The sequence below is a fragment of the Dipodomys spectabilis genome, unplaced genomic scaffold (assembly GCF_019054845.1).
Source record: "Dipodomys spectabilis isolate Male_0828 unplaced genomic scaffold, ASM1905484v1 ptg000054l, whole genome shotgun sequence".
Lineage (NCBI taxonomy): Eukaryota > Metazoa > Chordata > Mammalia > Rodentia > Heteromyidae > Dipodomys > Dipodomys spectabilis.
In genome coordinates, this window is record NW_024870731.1 from 9,791,115 (window position 1) to 9,811,160 (window position 20,046).

Below are 20,046 nucleotides of genomic sequence, written 5' to 3' on the forward strand. Positions count from 1 at the left end.
TTTTTTTTTTTTAGAACATTGGTATTTGTGGTTGTAAAATAGTTCAAGACGTTGGGTTAGAGGTTTCTTGGAGACACTGGATTCAAGTCACCAAACATTTAGCAGATGACTTTACACAAAACCCCAGCTCTCTAGGAGAGGTCACAAAGACCAAGATGTTGTCCCTACCCGTTGTCAGAAATGCCTCAGTCACCGAACCAAGAAGGAGTCAACTCTTGCAAGAAATCGGTTAGGTTTACAAAAAAAGTATACATGAATTTACTGAAAAACCTTGGGAAGAAAAAACTACAGTGTCGGTATCCGTGAACAGGGTAGCTGCGGGACTGAGTGAGAGAAGCGGGATCCTGGCTTTGGGCTTGGAGTTCTGTAGTCGCCTCCCGCCGGAGACGGAGACGGAGCTACACGGAGCCGCCCGATTTCTAATCGCACTCAAAGGCTGTCGCTCGGACCCGAGGGAAGCGTCACCATCCGAGGACCGAGGCACTCGCAGCGCCATCACCGAGTCAGACGGGGAAGTGACCCGGTGACCTGTGGCTTGGGTCCCCCAGGGTCCTTTTTCCTCGGGACTCGCGAGGGAAATCTAGGCCAGATCCGCAGGGTCTCCGCGCGACGCCGGCAGTCCAGGCCGCCAGCACGCCCGGGCCTCGCCAACATCGGCTCCCGGGTTAGCCAGCGACGTAGGGAGGGCGCACTTACCCTCGGCCTAGCTCCGGACTCGGTGGTGACACGAGGTGAAGACCACCCGAGCCCGCAATCATCTGCCTCGCGAACTCTCGGGGCGGATTTCCCTTACCATGGCGCCGCCCCTGCCGCTTCCGCTGGGAACCCGGAAGTCCCTCCCCTGCGCCGGAAGTACGGTGGCCTTGCTTCCTCGAAGTATTCCCCCGCCCCGACGCGGAGAAGACTTGTGTCCGGACCCGGGTGGGCGCGGGCTGAGTTGTCCGCGTGCTCCGGAACGGGGTCCCGGCAGCTCCGTCCTTCCCGCCGCGGGCGCCGGGAGCTCGGGCTGCGGCGGCGGCGGCGCCCGGAGAGCGCCGGTGCGGGCGCGGGGCTCGTGCGGGGCCATGAACGGGACGGCGAACCCGCTGCTGGACCGCGAGGAACACTGCCTGCGGCTCGGGGAGAGCTTCGAGAAGCGGCCGCGCGCCTCCTTCCACACCATCCGCTGTGAGTCGGGCCCCCCCCCGGCGCGCCCCCCCCCGGCGCGCCCCCCCCCCGGCGCGCCCCCCCCCGGCGCGCCCCCCCCCGGCGCGTCCCCCCCCCCCGGCGCGTCCCCCCCTCGGCGCGCCCCCCCCCGGCGCGCCCCCCCCCCGGCGCGTCCCCCCCTCGGCGCGCCCCCCCCGGCGCGCCCCCCCCGGCGCGCCCCCCCCGGCGCGTCCCCCCCCCCCGGCGCGCCCCCCCCCCGGCGCGCCCCCCCCCGGCGCGCCCCCCCCCCGGCGCGCCCCCCCCCCCCCGGTTTCCCTCCGCCCTCCCGAGGCCGGGGAGCCCCCTGCCGACGTCAGTTCCTTCTGTCACTCTGGATTCTCAGACACTCGGGTCTGATCTTGTTTTTCCAGTCGGCTCCCAAAACAATCGTCGGTCCTTCCCAGCGATTCTTTTTACCTAACGTTGCTCCTTTTCGTGTGCCATGCCCTGCTCCCAGTCATCCAGACACACTGCCCTCCTTTTGAGCTCCAGATCTTTCTTCCCAGTCGCCTTCCTACCCAGCTCCCCCACTGTCTAGCTATCCCCTCAGAGCGCTCCATTTCTAACACTCTTCGTGTGATCTGAGCCTTATACACTTCCGATTCCATTCCTTTCTTTCCTCCGTTTTCTGATCCCTGCGGCCTTGATTCTTCCATCCTGACACTACTTTGCCTCTCGAATAAGGACTCCCACATCTTTTCTGCGATCCATCACTCCTCTCCTCCCTTGTCTCATTTGACACTGATGTTAGGTCACCTATAGCACCCTGATTTTAGATCAAGTCCCTTGTGGATGAAGAATGAGAGTCTTTGAGCCTGGTGTAGGTTCAAGTTTCATCTATGTTTGGAAACAGAAGAGAGCAGACATAAGTAATGTTGGAAAATGGTCATTATGCAGGGTCCTTTTCCACATGATTATAGACTCTCTGGAGAGAGGCACTGCCACTTTGTCCTGGGTATTTTGGCTGACTGAGCATCCCTCTATGATTCACAAGCTTCTGGTTTCCTGTGGTGTTAATACTTGTTTTTGTCAGAGAGGCAAATAGATGTGACTCAACACTTAGGAAGAGGGTGTGTAAGATAATGAAGTTTCATCTTTGTGTGGTCACTTGGCAGACCATAACTGCTTCTTGCTGACAGCAGATTCAGCTTTTTCAAAGAGAACACGTTGGGAATATGAGAGATGGTTGCTCAGACATTTCCTTAGCTTATGATAAGAGCAGTGGGTAATTTTGTTTATCGGTTGTGGGGCTTGAACTCCTCCTATCCCTGAACTCTTTTGCTCAAGGCTAATGCTCTGCCACTTCGAGCCACAGCTCCTCTTCTGTTTTTGCATGATTAATTGGAGATAAGAGTCTCCCCAGGGACTTTTCTGCCTGGGCTGGCTTTGAATCTTGATCCTCATATTTCAGCCTCCTGAGTAGTAGCTAGGATTACAGGCATGAGCCACCAGCACCCAGCTTGGCAGTAGGGAATTTAAGTGCAGGTGGCCTGCAGTTTGAGACGAGTGTATCTTAATATAAAAAGTGAGTCTGTCTTCAGAAGTTTTTTTTTTTTCCTCCATAGCTATGGAACTTGAGTGCAGCAATTTCCTTTTATGTGCAAAATAAAAACATCTAGAATGCTGTGTCTGTCATATTTCATGCAAGCTTTTACAGTCAAGAATCTTCTTCATATGTTTTATTGCTCTTATCCTTACAACTCTGATAAACGTTTTATTGTAGATGATGGGGTATTAGTTTCCAAGTGTCCATTGGGAGAAAGAATTTCCATCAAAATCTAGAGAGGGTTGAAGGAAAAGTATGTGGAAGTGTTCCTTATTTGTCAGTTATTAAAGTTAGACTAAAGTTCTTGAGCTCATTCTCTCTGTTTTTGCATATGTCAAATTTGCCATGATAAATTAAGAATGCTACATCATTTTTTTGTGTGTGATAGAACTTTAATTCCTGAGAGAAAATGCCCAGGAAGTCCTTAATCTAATTCACCTGGTGATGAGAAATACTCTTCCTTTTCCTTTAGATGATTTTAAGCCCGCATCTATAGACACTTCTTGTGAAGGAGAGCTTCAGGTTGGCAAAGGAGATGAAGTCACAATCACCCTGCCACATATCCCTGTAAGTTTATTTCATTGTTACTGGTTTTAATGTCAGATCACAGTGAATCATTGTATTGTTATTGTAAATTGTATTTTCTACTCTTTAGAAATTTTTAGATTACTCGAGTGCTAACATAAGTAGAAAGGGAATTTTGAAGGATGGAGTAGTGTGAAATTTTTGTTATTCCAACATCTGATTTGAAGTGATTGTCATCTTCCCCAAGCTCCCTTTCCCCACTGTGTGCTGTAGAGTCAGCAAGATTCTGCCTGAACACTCAGGTCCTCTGTTAGACATGCATAACTCTTTTCCCAAGTCCAAAAGGAAAGGTGCCAGCTGCCCTGCTGCTGTGTAGTCATAACAGCTTTTGAGCATATCAGTGAAGGCTTAAGTGTGTGCTACTAGACCCAGGCAGGAACTCTGGTTTGGTAATTCAGGAATAAAAAATTCAGTTACAAGTGTCATTGAACTCTTTGTAGGAAGGACTTCTATAAAATTCTGTCTGGGATAGCACTCTGATCACAAAGCCCAAAGGAACTCACAAAATGCTCTTAGTGAACCAAATCAGTACATCTCTCACCTCTTTCCTGGAACATAGTAAGTTGTTGGTATCTGGTGATACAACAGAAAGTCTCTGGAGAGACCTGAAAACTTCCAGGTTGAAGAAAGATGACTTATTTGTCCATTCAAACTGCTATTTCATTACTTGTTGTCTGTGGCAGGTTACATCATCTCCCTTTGGACCTGTTTTCCCAAATGTAAAAATGGAAGTGTTAGGTAAATGGTCCCTAAGGGCCTTCCCACTCTAAATTTCTACTACAGTAGAAATATAACGACAGAGTCAAAGAGCTAAGCTGATTTTGATTCTAAGCAAGACATTAAATCCTGTATTTGTTAAATACTGTGTATTGGATCGGTTAGTAAGCACTAATACAACCCTGAATAAAGCTTATTTCTTGTCTTTATTGCACATATCACATAAGTAACAAGCTTGAATAAATATAAGGAAATATGTCAGTTATTCTAGAAAATCAGGGAAGGCCTCCTTCAGTAACCTTTGAGCTTAGCTGAAGGTTGACAAATTGAGAAGTAGGGTACAGATGTAGCAGGCTGGAGTCTTGTTAAAGCCCTTAGCAGGAAAGAACTTGAGGATCTTAGAGAACCTTCTCCTGAGGAGCCCACAGAGCCCAGATGGCTGGCTGAAAGATATTATTCTATGGCCTGAGCACAGTGGGAGCAGATTATATTTGCTCTGAGCAAATCAGGCTAGTGACATGCCCTTGGAGGATACTCTGTTGGATGTTTGCTGTAACATTTCCCCAGTCCCTTAGAAACATGTATAATTTTAAATTTTTTTGTACTGTTTTTTTTTTTCTTTCCTTCCTTCCCTCCCACTTTTCCCCCTCTTTGGAAGTAGTAGAGTTTGAACTCAGCCTTATACTTGCTAGACATTCTACTACTTGAGCCACATCCCCATCTCTTTTTGCTTTATTTTTTGATAGGATATCATAGTTTTCTTCCTTTTCTGGACTCAGACTATGATTCTCCTATTCATACCTCCTGTGTAGCTGCGCTTATGAGTGCACCATCAGACCAGCTTAATTGTTGAGATAAAGATCTCATGAATTTTTTTGCCTAGTCTGGTCTTTGAAACTCAGTTCTCCTCATTTCCACTGCCCAACTGCTGGGATTATAGTTGTGAACCATTGTGCCTGGTCCCTCATTATACATTTCTTGTTTACCTAGAACCAGTTGCATATTTACAAAGGTTCTTGCTGTAGTATTTTGTCTGGGCTACCAGTAGGAGTTAAAATAGAAATCAGTTCTTTCTACTTTTTTTTTTTTTTTTTTTGTCGTGGGGCTTAAACTCTGGGCCTGGGTGCTGCCCCTCAGCTCTTCAGCTCAAAGGGGGCACTGTGCCACATGAGCCACAGCGCCACTTCCGGTTTTCTGGTGGTTAATTGAAGATAAGTCTCACCCACTTTTCCTGCCTGGGCTGGCTTTGAACGGTGATCCTCAGAACTCAGCTTCCTGAGTAGGATTACAGGTGTGAGCCATTGGCACCCAGCTTTCTTTCTGTTCTTGAGTAACTCTGATGAAAGATTTGATGAAGTAGGGTCATGTATACATTTTGGTGTTTATAACTGGTTTAGTTAGATAATCTTGTATTTTGCGGTAACAGGGTTCTACACCGCCAATGACTGTATTCAAGGGGAACAAACGGCCTTACCAGAAAGACTGTGTGCTTATTATTAATCATGACACTGGTGAATATGTGCTGGAAAAACTCAGTAGCAGCATTCAGGTGAAGAAAACAAGGTATGATTTGGATTTATATGACCTTTCTTTCCTCTCATTTGTGGTCAAACTGGAACAGAGGGTATTTTGTGTGCTAGGCAAGTACTCTACCACTGAGCTACATCCCCAGCCACTAATATGTTATCTTTTTTTTCTTCCTCGTATGTTATTTCTAAACCTTGTTGTGGTCATGGAGGCTCAGTCTCCAAGCAGCCATTGAAGCCATTGAAGGAACTGTGGGCGTGCATGTGTGCATGCATGCATGCATGCATGCGTGGACAAGGAAGTGGGAGCAGTCAAGTTAAGAGTCCTAACTCCTTGGACTCCCATTTGCTATTCTTTCTCCTCTACATCTATTTGGTGGTTGTGGGCATTTATATCTGCTTTTCATTCATTTCCAAATCTTTTTTAAAAAAAAATTAGGATTGTATGGGGGGTAGGGGGAGTCTGGGAAGGGATGGGAAGGGGAAACAAAGGAGGAGGCTACAATGCTTGATAAGAAATGTACTCATTATCTTGCCCATGTAATTGTAACCCCTCTGTACAGTATTTTCACAATAAAAAAAAATTAGGATTGTAGTGGGAAAGGAATAAAGGAAAAGAATAGTAACAGAAGAACAGGAGGACATGGAGATGAAAAGGAAGATTAGCCTGGAGTTAAGGAACAGAGCCCTGGAGGAGGTAACAGAGTTAGTCCTTGATAATTGCCTGTGTGTCAGTGTGGAAATTGAAGGCCTGAATGATACTTAAACTAGAGTTTCTGAGTTTCTTTTTTTTTTTTTTGTCGGTCGTGGGGCTTGAGCTCTGGGCCTGGGCGCTGTCCCTCAGCTCTTCAGCTCAAGGCGAGCGCTCTACCACTTGAGCTACAGCGCCACTTCCCGTTTTCTGGTGGTTTATTGGAGATAGGAGTCTCACGGTGTCTCCTGCCCGGGCTGGCTTTGAACCGCGATCCTCAGATCTCAGCCTCCTGAGTAGCTAGGATTACAGGCGTGAGCCACCAGCGCCCGGCTCCTGCAAATGTGTTTTGAATAAAGCCATGACTGTTAAGAACAGATTTAAAAATGCAGTACTCCTGATCATTCTTTCATTGTTTCTGACTATTCCCTGGTTTTTGTGACTGATGTAACTTCAAGTTTTTGAAACTGAATTGCTTCAATTAATTGAAGATGTTATTAAAACAATAATTAAACCTTGTCTTTTCTGGTTTTATAAGGAAATGAAGGTCTGCTTGCTCATAGTGTGGTATCAGCAATGTTAACTCCTCTGTCCCCTGTCACTGGTAAGGGTCTGAGGAGCTTCTGTTAAAGTTTTGGACTTTGCATTCAAGGTTTACACAAGTCTGAGCTTGAGCAAGCAAGCAGAAAGCAAAGCATGCTTTGTCTAATAGGTAAATGTAGGTATCCTGAAGGAGACAAACTGAGCTGGTTTGCTACCATAGGTTTTTTTGTTTATACCATCCTGGGGCTTGCACTCAGGGCCTGGCACTGTCCCTGAGCTTTGGTGCTCAAGGCTAATGCTCTGCAACTTGAGCCTCAGTGCCACTTCCTTTTAGGTGTGTGTTTGGAGATAAAAGTCTCATGGGCTTTCCTATCTGGGCTGGCTTCAAACCATGATACTCGGATCTGTCTCCTGAGTAGCTATGATTACAGGCGTGAGCCACTGGCACCCAGCAACACAGGTTTTTATGGTGGAAAAGCAGATGTTCTGTGTAGTGCTCCTTCAGATGAGTGTTTTCCTTTGTTCCGAGTATCTGGTGTGCTTAGTCATTTTTGCTGTTGCTTGACATTATCATTTGGGCCCAGATATACCATGTCTGGTTATCATGTGATCTCTTTGAACATCATTTTATAGTTAAAGGATGGGTTTATTTAACCAGATGTTCCTTCCTAAAGGCATCTTTCATTTGTAAACATGTCTGTGATCAAGAGTCATTTTATCAAATGTCTCTCCTAGGAAAAGTGTTGCCCTTCAGACTTTTTGCTTAGTGTAAGCTGTTCCCTTTTTCCCTTTCATTCCCTCCCTCCCATTGCTACCTTTCAGTTGCTTACTTGATTTTCCTCAATGTCCAGTGCAGCTGATGGACCCTTCTGTTCTATATTTTCCTGTTTCCCTCTGATTCTGTATCCTCCTCCTAGCTTCCCTCAGATGTGCGCATATATATATCATATATGTGGTCAAGAACATGGAGTCATTTAGCAATGATATGACAAAGCGAGTAGAAGTCCTTTGTTTCTTGAGTCCCGTTTACTTTGTCATATCTCCTTACATTTTGGCTTTAGCATCCACATATCAGGGAGATCATGTGCCGTTTTTATCTCTTTGCTCTTGGCTTACCTCGCTCAAAATGATTTGCTGTAGTTCCTTCCATTTCCCTGAAAATGCCATTATGTTTTCCTTCCTAATGGCTGCATAATATTCCATTGTATATGGATACCACAATTTTTGGATCCACTCATCTGTAGTGGGGCATCTGGGTTGTTTCCATATCTTTGCTATTGTGAACAGTGCTTCAATGAACATGGAGGTGCATGTGTCCTTGTCTCCTGGTTCCTATTGCTCGGGGTAGATGCCTAGGAGTGGTATGGCTGGGTCATAGGGGAGGTCTATATTTAGCTTTCTGAGGTACCTCCAGACTGCTTTCCAAAGTGGTTGTATTAGTGTACATTCCCACCAGCAATGCACTAGGGTTCCTCTTTATCCGCATCCCCTCCAGCAATTGTCATTGGCTGAATTTAGGATGTGGGCCATTCTGACTGGGGTAAGGTGGTGTCTTCAGAGTTGTTTTATTTACATTTCCTTTACAGCCAGGGTTGATGAACATTTTCTCATGTGTTTCTTTGCTATTTTTATCTCTTCTTCTGAGAAGTCTCTCTTTAGCTCCCTTGCCCATTTAATGATTGGTTTGTTAGATTTGGGAGGGGTTAGTTTCTTGAGTTCCCTATATAATGGGTATTAGGCCCTTGTCTGATATATTGCTGATAAATATTTTTTCCCAATTAGTTGGCTGTCTTTCTAGCTTGGTTGCTATTTCTTTAGCTGTGCAGAAACTATTTTATTTTAAACCTTTTTATTTTAAGGTGGTCCTATTTATTGAGTCTTTCTCCAATTTGTTGTGACCCTGGGACTCTGTTCAGGAAGTTACTGCCTGTGCCTATAAGTTTAAGTGTCTCTCCTACTCTGTCCTGCAGTAGTTTCAGAGATTCAGGTTTGATGTTAAAGTCTTTAATCCATTTTGAGTTGATGTTAGTGCATGGTGACAGGCTGGGTCCGCTTTTACTTTTCTGCATGTGGCTGCCCAGTTTTCCCAGCACCAGTAGAAGAGGCTGTACTTCCACTGTATGTCTTTGGCTCCTTTGTCAAATATCAACTGACTGTATGTGTGGTTTCATTTCTGGGTCTTCTAATGTGTTTCATTGGTCTTTGGGTCTCTTTTTGTGCCAATACTAAGGTGTCTTTGTTATTATGGCTCTATAGTAGAGCTTGAAGTATGGTATCATGATCCCTCCTGCATTTTCTTTTGTCTAGAATTGCTTTAGCTATTCTGGGTCTTTTGTTGTTCCATATGAATTTTTTAACTGTTTTTTTTTTTTTTCTAGTTCGGTAAAGTACATCATTGGGATTTCAATGAGAATTGCATTGAACTTATATATCAATGTATGGCCATTGATATATCAATGTATGGCAGTATGGCCATTTTCACTATATTAATTCTGCCTATCCAAGAACATGGAAGGGCTTTCCATTTTCTGGTGTCCTGTATGATTTCTTTTTTTAAAATAGATCCTTTACATCTTTGGTAAGGTTAATTCCTAGATATTTTAAATTTTTTTGAGATTATTGTGAATGGGGTTATTTCCTTGATTTCCCTTTCTGCTGGTATATTGCTGGTGACTGATTTTTTGGGTTAATTTTGTATCCTGCTACTTTGCCGAAGTACTTTATAAACTCTAAGAGTTTGGGGGTGGAGCTTTTGGGATCATTATGATATAAAATCATGTCATCTGCAAAAAGCGAGTTTAACTTCTTCCTCCCCTATGTGGATCCCTTTAATGTCTTTTTCTTACCTTATTGCTCTGGCTAAGGATTCCAGAACTATATTGAAGAGGAGTGGCAAGAGTGGGCATCCTTGCCTTGTTCCTGTTTTTAGGGGAATTGGTTGTAGTTTTTCCCTGTTAATATAATATTGGCTATTGGTCTATCATATAAGGCTTTTATTGCTTTAAGGAATGTTCCTTCTACTCCTATTTTCTCCAGAGCTTTTAACATGAATGAATGTTGTATTTTATCAAAAGCCTTTTCTGTGTCAATGGAGATAATCATGTGGTTCTTGACCTTGGATCTGTTGATGTGAGGGATTACATTTATTGATTTACGTATGCTAAACCATCCCTGCATCTCTGGGGTGAAGCCTACTTGTTCATAATGTGTTTCTGGATTCTGTTGGCTAAGATTTTATTGAGGAGCTTTGCATCTGTGTTCATCAAAGAGATTGATCTGTAGTTCTCTTTTTCTGTTGGGTCTTTGCCTGGTTTGGGGATGAATGTGATATTGGCTTCATAGAATGAGTTTGGGATTGTTCCCTCTCAGAAGAGCTTGAGGAATATGGGTATTAGTTCCTCTTTAAAAGTCCTACAGAATTCCATAGAGAATTCATTGGTCCTGGGCTTTTCCTTGGAAGACTTCTGATTGCTTCCTCTATCTCATTATAAGTTATTGGCTTATTTAATTGACTTATTTCTTCTTGGTTCAGTTTGGGCAGTTTGTATTTCTGTAGAAATTCATCCATTTCTGCTAGGTTTTTCCTTCCTTAGTGAGATTAGAGTCTGGAAATAGTTTTTTATAATTGTTTGCATATCTTGGGTATTAGTTGTAATTTTTCCCGTGGCATCCCTGATCTTAGTGATTTGGGTCTACTCTCTTCTTTTTTTAGTTAGTCTTGCCAGAGTTTTGTCAATTTTATTGATTTATTTTTTCAAAAAAGCCAGCTTTTTGTTTTATTAATTTTATTTATGGTTTTCTTAGTCTCTATCTCGATAATTTCAGCTCTTATTTTGGTTATCTCACTACATCTAGTAACTTTAGGTTCATCTTTTTCTTGTTTCTCTAGCAGTTTTAGTTATATCATAAGATTATTTACTTGGTCTATCTCTGTTTTCTTGATATGTGCACTGAGAGCAATAGATTTGCCCCTCAGGACTGCTTTTGCCATATCCCATAGCTTTCTTTGTGATGTATATTCATTTTCATTGAATTGTAGGAACTTTCTAAGCTCTTCTTTAATTTCTTCTGTGATCCAGATCTTGCTCAGAAGTATGCTGTTTAATTTCCGTGTGTTTGAGTAATTTCTACTATATGCTTTGTCATTGAGAACGAACTTGATTCCACTATGGTCAGATTAAATACAGGGAATTATGTTGATCCTCTTGTATTTGCTTAAATTCCTTGTATGAACTAAGATATGATCTATTTTGGAGAATGTCCCATGGGCTGCTGAAAAGAGTGTGGAAAACTCGGTATATATCAGTTAAGTCCATTGAAGATATGGCATCACTTAATTTGGAGACGTCTTTTCCAATTCTCTGGTTGGTAGACTTGTCCTTTGGTGAGAGTAGAGTATTAAAGTCTCCTAGAATTATTGTATTTATATCTATCTTTTTCTGTAAGTCTGAGAGTATTTGCTTAACATATTTTGGTGCACCAATGTTTGGAAAGTATAGATTGACAATGGTGATATCCTCTTCTTGGATTGTTCCCTGTATTAATATGTAGTGACCTTCTTTGTCATTTTGTAATAATTTTAATGTTAAGTTTATTAGCTATCAGATGGCATATCCTTCCTTCTTGCTGGGAGCATCTGCATGGTAGATCTTCCTCCATCCTTTCATTCAGAGTTTTTGTCTTTAGCTGTGAGATGGGTCTCTTGAAGACAACAAGTTGATGGATCTTGTTTTCTGATCCAATCTGCAGTTCTTTTTCTTTTGATTGGTGAATTGAGCCATTAGTATTTATGGTTATTATAGAGAGGTGCATTGTGTTTTCTGTCATTTTCTTGCTTTCCTAAGTTTTTCTTCTTTCCTTTCCTCCTGTGTTTACTAAGTTGGTCTCCTAGTGATATATATCTGGTAAGGATCCCTATTCTTGATTGTTTTCTTCAGATTGTAATCCCCTTTTAAGATTCTTTGTACTGCTGGTTTATTGCTTATGAATTCATTTAGTTTTTCTTTACTATTAAAAATTTTAGTTTCTCCATCAAATGTGAATGCTAGCTTTGCTGGATATACTAGTCTGGGATTAAGCTAATTTTTATTAATCCTATTATTGTTTCTGTAATGCCCTGTGAGGATTAAGCTTTATATTTATAGTTGGGCTTTACTGGCTCACACCTGTAATCCATGCTGTTAAGGAGAATGAGATTTGGAGGATTGCCAGCCCAGGCAGAAAAGACTATGAAACTCCATCTCCAAAATACCCAATAAAAGTAGGTATGGACGCATGGCTCAGGTGGTAGAGTGCCAGCTGAGCAAGTAAGCGCAAGGCCCTGAGTTCAGTCCCCAGTACCTGATATAATGATCTGCTCCCTGTCTACTGAGTATGGCCTGGGGACTGTCAGCACATCCCCATGCACTGGGATGCAGAATCTCAGGACCCACCAGGTCAGAAGCTACAAGAGAGCTTCAGGTGCTTGTTCATGTGCTAAAGTTTAGGAATCACTGGACTTGTCCATTTGTAAAAATCATTAATGAATAGTTTTATCAGTTTGGAAAAGAACTCTAACATAGCAAACGAGCAGTAAATAGATAATATAAAACTAAACAGTAGCTGGGCGCTGGTGGCTCATGCCTATAATCGTAGCTACTCAGGATGCTGAGATCTGAGGATTGCGGTTCAAAGTCAGTCTGAACAGGAAAGAATGAGACTCCTATCTCCAATAAACCACCAGAAAACGGGAAGTGGCACTGTAGCTCAAGTGGTAGAACGCTCGCCTTGAGCTGAAGAGCTGAGGGACAGTGCCCAGGCCCAGAGTTCAAGCCCCACGACCAACAAAAACAAAACAAAACAAACTAAACAGTAATTTACAAGGGCTAATTTGTTTCAGAATTTATGCATTCATTATTGTAACTTTATATTGCATATAAATCAAATAATCTTATTTTCTAGTAACAGGTTCTTATAACTGTACTATACCTTATCTATTTTATCTCTTTGCTGTAAAGTACGAATTACTGCTAGAAGTGGTAGTGCACCTCTAATCTCAGCAGTACAGAGGCTGAGGGAGGAAGATATTGAGTTCAAGGCCAACCTGGAATACATAGAGACTGTCAGGAGCAGAAAGTGTGAGCTCCTTGAGGGTCAGTGAGTCTATTGTATTTTCATCTCTATATCCAGGATGCATAGTACAGTACTGGAATGCTGTCAACATGCAGTCATTAAGTGGATTCTCATATTAAAATTACAGATATCAGTGTTTTGCAGTTTCTGGAAAGAGCCTGGAGTTTGCCGAGACTTCTAGGGGCACAGTCACCTAACAAAACCACTGTTTTAACCTGTCTGACCTAATGACTGTTTCATTTCAGAGCGGAGGGCAGCAGTAAAATTCAGGCCCGAATGGAACAGCAGCCCACTCGCCCCCCTCAGCCACCACCACCTCCACCACCCATGCCATTCAGAGCTCCAACAAAGCCTCCAGTTGGACCCAAAACTTCTCCCGTAAAGGATAACCCTTCACCTGAACCTCAGCTGGATGACATCAAAAGAGGTAGAGCCATGTAATTAGCAGGCAGTAGGGTGTTCTAGGGGCATGACTGCACTGACTTGCACTGTCCCAGAGCTGATGACGGCAGGGGCCTCCTCCACCCGTCTCATATGACAAGAGTGGGTTCAGGAATTGTGACTTGCTTTGTGACTGCCTTGGCAACATTCTTAGAAGCTTGGGGTTGAATAAGCAGGACTGCCAGCTGAAGTGCCATAGGACATGCCTGTAAGTCTGACTGAAAAAAAAAAGTCTAAGAATTTGGGGGTGAAAAACACATGTTGTGGTGTTTCTCAGTTCTCTGCTGATCCAATTAGAGTGGCACTAAAACTATCCTAACCAAGCTGGGAAAAGTGGATCCGGCATGCCTGTCATCCCAGCACTTAGGAGGCAGATGTAGGAGGTAATGAGTTTGAGGTCAGCTTGGGCTATATAGTGAGATCCCAAATAGCTGGGCATGGTGGCCCACTTCTGAAATCTCAGCTACTTGGAAAGTTGAGAGCAGAAAGATCATAGTTTGAGACCAGCCTGGGGGGAAAAGCTCATGAAATTATCACAACCATTATCTGGGCACAGCAGCAACCCGCCTGTCATCCCAGCTTACAGGAAACATAAATAAGAGACCGTGATTCACATTGGCTCAAGCGAAAGCATGAGACTCTATCTGAAAAATAGATCTAAAATTGAATAAATTTTCAACGTGTTTTGACACCAAGTGTATAAATAGGAAAGAGGCTATGGATATGGATTCAGGCCTAGAAGACTTCTCTTCACTGCAAACTCAAGACATATTTACCTTGGCTTTCTCCTTACATAATGGATGATTTTGGTCTTCCAGATTCTTAGAAGTTATGAGGCTAAGTGCCCTATCCATATTTATAAATTTTATGAAACCTATAGTAGAAAAAGGAAAGGAAAGATAAATAAGTATTCTTGGGAAGCTTGCTTTTCTTTCCTGTAGAAATGCTCCCTTCTGACAAATAAGGTCACTGCACTCCATACATTGTTACTACACTGCTTGATTTCCCCCCCCCTCCCCCCCCCCCCCCGGAGGGTTCTAGAATGTTCTTGTGGAAGTCCCCACTGGAGCTTAGTAGGGGTTAGATCAGAAGTGGTTACTTCTTGCTAGTCATACCTAAAGGAACCACATGGGATATTGGGGAAGGAAAAATGTGTGGTCATTCTTGCACTTTCTTCCTTGCTTTTCATCAGTGGAAAGTGGTCAGTATATAAAAGTCAGGAAGCCAGGGACTAGTGGCCTGTTAATTCTCACTACTCAGGAGGCTGAGATCAAGGATCCTGGTTTGGAGCCAACTTGGGCAGGAAAGTCCATGAGACTCATATCTCCAATAAACTACTCAAAAAAAGCCGCTGTGGCTTAAGTGGTCGAGCACTTGCCTTGAGCAAAAGAAGCTCAGGGACAGCACCCAGACCCGCCCCTTCAACCCCCCCCCCCCCCCATAAAAAAGGTTAAGAAGAGGCATATTATTCTATCACTTAACAGCCACTCAGTGATCTGCCTTGAAAGCGTTGCTGATTGTGACCTGACTTCCTTTTTTTTAGAGCTGAGGGCTGAAGTGGACATCATTGAGCAGATGAGCAGCAGCAGTGGGAGCAGCTCATCGGACTCTGAGAGCTCCTCTGGAAGTGACGACGACAGCTCCAGCAGCGGCGGTGAGGACAATGGCCCAGCCTCTCCACAGCCTTCACACCAGCAGCCCTACAACAGCAGGCCCGCCATCGCCAATGGGACTAGCCGGCCCCAGGGAAGCACGCAGCTCATGAACACGCTCAGTAAGTGGCTGGTGCAGGCTGTGATGCAGCTTGTAAACCTGAAGGAAGGCATTAAAAGGCAGAAGAAAGGATCTTAGCAAGGATAGTTTGGAGAAAGGAGGTTACCAAGCAATCAGAAAGGGAGGCACACAACTAAAAGTCTGTTCTCTTTTCCATTTCTAGCCAGGACAAAATGGGTTTTGTGATTTCTGGGAAGTGCTGAAGCATGAACATGTGAGGGGATGATGTTTGTTTTTGAGAGAGAGAGAGAGTACGTGTGTGTGTGCGCGTGCGCGTGCGCACATGCGCCCACGCACGCACATGAGCACACACTAATCCTGGGGCTTGAACTCAGTGCTTCTCTTGTTCCACTTTTTTTATTCATAGTTAATTTACCACTTGAGCTACACCTCTAGTGCTGGCTAGTTGCTGGTTAATTGGTGATAAGCATCTCATAGATTTGCCTTTCTGGGCTGGCTTCGAACCTCAGTCCTGAGATCTCAGCCTCCTGAGTAGCTAGGATTACAGATGTGCACCACTAGTGCTCAATAGCTTATTTTTTATATGTACCAGGCTTAAAAGGAGCTACCTGTCACCATACTGCCTCCAGGTCTTCTGCAAAAAAAAGAATCCACTGCCTGTGTTTGGACACTGACTAGCTGTAGGCAAGAGAGAAAGAAAGGAAATTGTAATGTTTGGGTGCTTTGATACAGCTAATAATTGAGTAAAACAGCAGAAAAGAGAACAAAAATGACTTTTGGAGACACAAAAGGAGACAGTATTGGTTATGCTCTTCTTTCTCTGGAACCTTGGTGAATGTTCTCCCCCAGTGTACCGTCTATGGAAAAGAACTTAGAGGTCTAGCAGTAGAGGTGCTGTAGCCAGCCTGGTTAACACTGCATTGTGGTCATTTTGACCTCAGCTCTGTGGACACTGCACCAGGTTAGTCCTTCCTAGGAACCACCTTCCGTACTGTGGGTGCTCAAGAGCATCGTGTGTGTGTGTGTGTACATGCACACATGTGGCTAATTGCAGATAAGAATCTCATGGATATATCCTGCCCGATCTGGCTTTGAACTTTGATCCTTAGATCTCAGCCTTCTAAGTAGCTAAAATTACAGGCGTGAGCCATGAGTGCCCGACTCACTTTTGTTTTTAAATCTAAATGGTATCAATTGGGTTTCTGTTATATTTACCTGAAATGTTGACTCACTACTAAATTCTAAATTCTATAAAATGAGCTTGGTAAAGATCAATAGTTTGGATTTGAGGTTTAAGAGAATGAGTGTCCTGGATAGAGCTGTTTCAGAGGAGATGTTGGATCAGCATAATACACTGTTTCCAATGTGGCAGATGGTATTTTCTTAACTCAGTATGTATAACTATACTAAATGGTGTTTTAGTTCTTTATAATTATTTTCTTGCTTTTAACACATTTAAAGGTTGTCCAGCCTACTCTTCCCTTAGTGTATCCTAATAAGTACTATTATTGCTGTGCTTTGCAGATGCCAAAAATAGCATTTCTTTAAAAATGTTGACTGTACCAGTTTTTCCAGTGAGCTGAATTGATTTTCATCCTTAATTAAATTAGCAAGGTCTTAATATAATGTGATAGCTGAGCAGTCAAGCCAAGGAATTATGAGAAAGTCTTTTTCAAGTGAACAGTTGTTACAGAAAAGCCATCTAGTGGGCTCCATGGCCAAAGCAGCTGGAAGCAAAGAAGTCAGTACAGCAGGCTACTACCCCAAAGCAGAGTCACCAAGGAAGTCGTCTGTAGTTCCTCTACTTTTGGCTTCATTCTGTTTTCTGTTTGTAGGAAATGACTTGCAGTTAAGCGAGTCTGGCAGTGACAGTGATGACTAGCTCTGGATCTTTTGAAATCTTCTCTCTGGTGCATTAACGTGTTGCAAGACCGGGCTACTTTCGCATGGAGTCCATCGCCACAAGGAGAATTCGGTGGATCAGTGCCTATAGGAGGAGTTGGAGGCCCTGGGCCTCTCAGACATTCAAGTTTTAACTTGCTGGTGATGGGTGATTTTCTCATGTAATTTTTGAACAATCTCTTTTCAAAGTTTAAGTAGATCTATAGAAGAACTAACAGAATTCTATTTCTATTGGGTTAACATTGCTAGTGGAAAAAAAGACAACTGTACCCTGGTGTGGGTCACCAGGATGCCATGTCTTCACCAGCCATCAGTTTGGCCAAGTGATCTGCACCTGTGAAATGAAAGTCTTTGGCGAGGGAACCTCAGACACATAGAAGTTGCTAAGCCACTTGAAGTTGGTGGCACAAGTGATAAGGAAGTTGTGTCTGACCCAGAACGACAAGCCCATGTTGCCATGGACTTCATTCGAATCCTTGGGTCAACCGGGTGGGACTCTGGAGCTGTGCTCACTCCATCCCTCATTGAAAAACTAGGAAAGGGAAGCCCACAGCTGGTTCATGCCACTCTCCTGCCCCCAGGCCAGGGTGTTTTCACTGCTTCCTCCTTTGAATTTCACCTAATAAAATTCTTATACCTGGAACTTGTAGTTGTACATTGGCACTTAGATTAGATTCCAAAACAAAAAGTATTAGATTCAGCCAGATTATCACTAATACACAACGCTGCTGAGCAGATTACCGCAGCTGATGCCCAGGATGCAGTGGAGGCTTACAGCTAGCTCCACGTGGATCTGCCTTGTTTGCTGCATTTTGGTGGAGGTGCGGGGCAGGAGTGGAAGCAAGAAGGTAAAAAAAACCTTTCTGAATGGATGAACCAGCAGCAAGCTTTCCATAATGGAAATCTAGATAGGAGCTCTGCAATATGAATTGAATACATTCTTTGATAAGGTCTTTATGTTTATGCTCTTGTAACCCTGTCTGTGCCTGACTCTCAGACTAGTCTGTATTTTTTTATGTAAAACTAGAAGAATGTCACAAGATTGCCTTCTATGGTGCAGTTTCCAGCTGAACCTGTCATTGCTGGAAACTTGTCACTAGTAAATGTTCTGTATCGTGCGAATATGTTACGTCATCCTGTGATCTGTGTGCAGCAGCCCATTTTCTCTGTGTGAATGAACATGTCCAAGGAGATCTGTCTGCTTTAGTGAGCATCAAGACAATGAATTGTCTTCCTCCATTCATGTGGCTGCTCCCTCCTGAACTAATGGAAGTCGTCTGGACCTAGAAAGAAAATGGATGGTCAATGATGGGGGATTTCCTTAGAGTATTCCTCTTGGTCCACATTTTGTCCTCATTGTAACTGCAGTGAGCTGGAGGTCTGGCAAGGAACCATTTGCCCAACAGCATGCTCCAGTTATTCTGCTCCAGTGCAGGTGATAGATGTGTGCCAAAACCTTGTGATTGAGGTCCCAACCCATTGTCCATGAGCAGACAAGTAGAAACTTATTTATAGTGAACTGATAAAATTGCTATAGAATCCTTGCTAGTGACAGCTCAGGGAAGGTGAAAGTCAGGATTGGAGACTTGAATTGCTATTGGATGTGAGAATTACTTTGTTTTTAACTTACTCACTGAGGCAGGGTCCAGGAACTTGAACTAAAAATGTCTGCTTAAGTCCCAGCCCCTTCTTTTACCCTTTTCTTCTCCAAAGCCTTTAATTGTGTAGACAGAACTGTGGATTTTGGCATGTTGGGTGAGATGTTTATTTCTGTAGGAAATACTTAGATGTGGCACTGAGCAAGCTCTCTGAGCATCAGCCCTCTTCCTTCCATCTGACCTACCCCTGCATGCATGGTGTTACTGTCTAGCATGGCTCTGGTTTTTGTTCTCTGCCAGAAGATTTTGGTGGTTCTACCCCCATTCCACCAGAGTAAGAAATCTTCAACTTGGAAACTCAGAATGTGGCCTCACAGATTTCTCCTGCTCTGTTCCCAGCACTTCCAGCCTTGCTTCTGAGGTTCTATAAGCTCTATCTTCATGGACTCTCCTGTTTGTTTAAACCCATGTGCAGGGCCCTATGTGTCCAAACTGACCCTTCTCTTGCTTGGCTCTGTTGGAATGGGGTCCTTAAAAGAAAGCACTGTCAGCACTGAACTAGACATCCATTGTAGCCTGTTGGGGAGGAGGCAGTGAAGCACAGAGGATAGACATAGAATATCCCAGGTATCCATAGCTAGAAATACCCATGCTGAAGTCCCTAATGGAATCATCCATTGCTTTTCCTTTGTTTGATGAATTCTGCTGTTCCATGGGCCATTAGGCAAGTAGGGAACATCAAGCTGAAGTGTCTGAGAAGCCATGGCAAACCTTATTTCAAACCTGAATGACTTGGGGACATCTAACACAAACTAGCCATTTACAATAATGCTACTCATTTCTGTAGCAGAATCGTGTGTGTGTCTGTGTTTTGTGCTTTAGCAGTAGGAAAACTTGAAATTCTAAAAGTCTTTACTTCCCTATTTGAGAGGCTGATTCAGTAGTGGGTGTGAGAGAGAATGACGTATTTATTACACTTTTTTGAAAGAAATATTTGTCTGTCTTGTGGGCATATATTAGGTACAGCCAACTGGATATCTTCATTTGGCGAATGGATTTCTGAAACTCAGGCCTTAACCAGTAGATTGAAAGATAAGGCCAATTGATGTCTGTGAAAGATGTTTTTGTGTTGTTGTTTTGTGTTTTTTATTTTTTATTTTTTTTTTTTGTCCAAGACCAGGACTCGAAGTTGGTATCTGATGCTTTCACTCATTGGCTGGTGCTCTACCACCTGAGCCATGCCTCCAACCCTGAAATGTGTTTTTGTTCCTCATATTTGTCTTAGGTTCATTGTCTTATTCTTTAACAATTTTCAAAGAAATCTTGTGCCTAAAAGTTCATTTTTCCTAATTATGAAGTAGATACGCATGTTTACATTTATGTAAAATATTTCTCTGTATTGTTTTTGTTATTGTTTCTCCTAAAAGATCACTATATATATTTAAATAAAAATGAAGGTCAGCAATA

At 43.4% G+C, this 20,046-nt stretch overlaps 1 protein-coding gene across 1 annotated transcript; it reads left to right on the forward strand.

Moving 5' to 3' along the window:
• Positions 1-702: 702 nt before the first annotated feature.
• Positions 703-20,046, forward strand: Eaf1 (ELL associated factor 1). The gene is made up of 6 exons (XM_042679646.1): positions 703-1,167; positions 3,204-3,298; positions 5,460-5,596; positions 13,150-13,331; positions 14,889-15,119; positions 16,915-20,046. The coding sequence occupies exons 1-6, from the start codon at positions 795-797 to the stop codon at positions 16,959-16,961; spliced, it is 1,065 nt and encodes a 354-aa protein (XP_042535580.1). The 5' UTR covers positions 703-794; the 3' UTR covers positions 16,962-20,046.

Excerpts from the sequence above, each read along its gene's own strand:
- Eaf1 (XM_042679646.1), top strand. The coding sequence starts at position 795 with ATGGCGCCGCCCCTGCCGCTTCCGCTGGGAACCCGGAAGTCCCTCCCC. Across the intron at positions 3,299-5,459 it reads TCACCCTGCCACATATCCCT|GGTTCTACACCGCCAATGAC; the intron begins GTAAGTTTATTT and ends TTGCGGTAACAG. Across the intron at positions 13,332-14,888 it reads GCTGGATGACATCAAAAGAG|AGCTGAGGGCTGAAGTGGAC; the intron begins GTAGAGCCATGT and ends CCTTTTTTTTAG.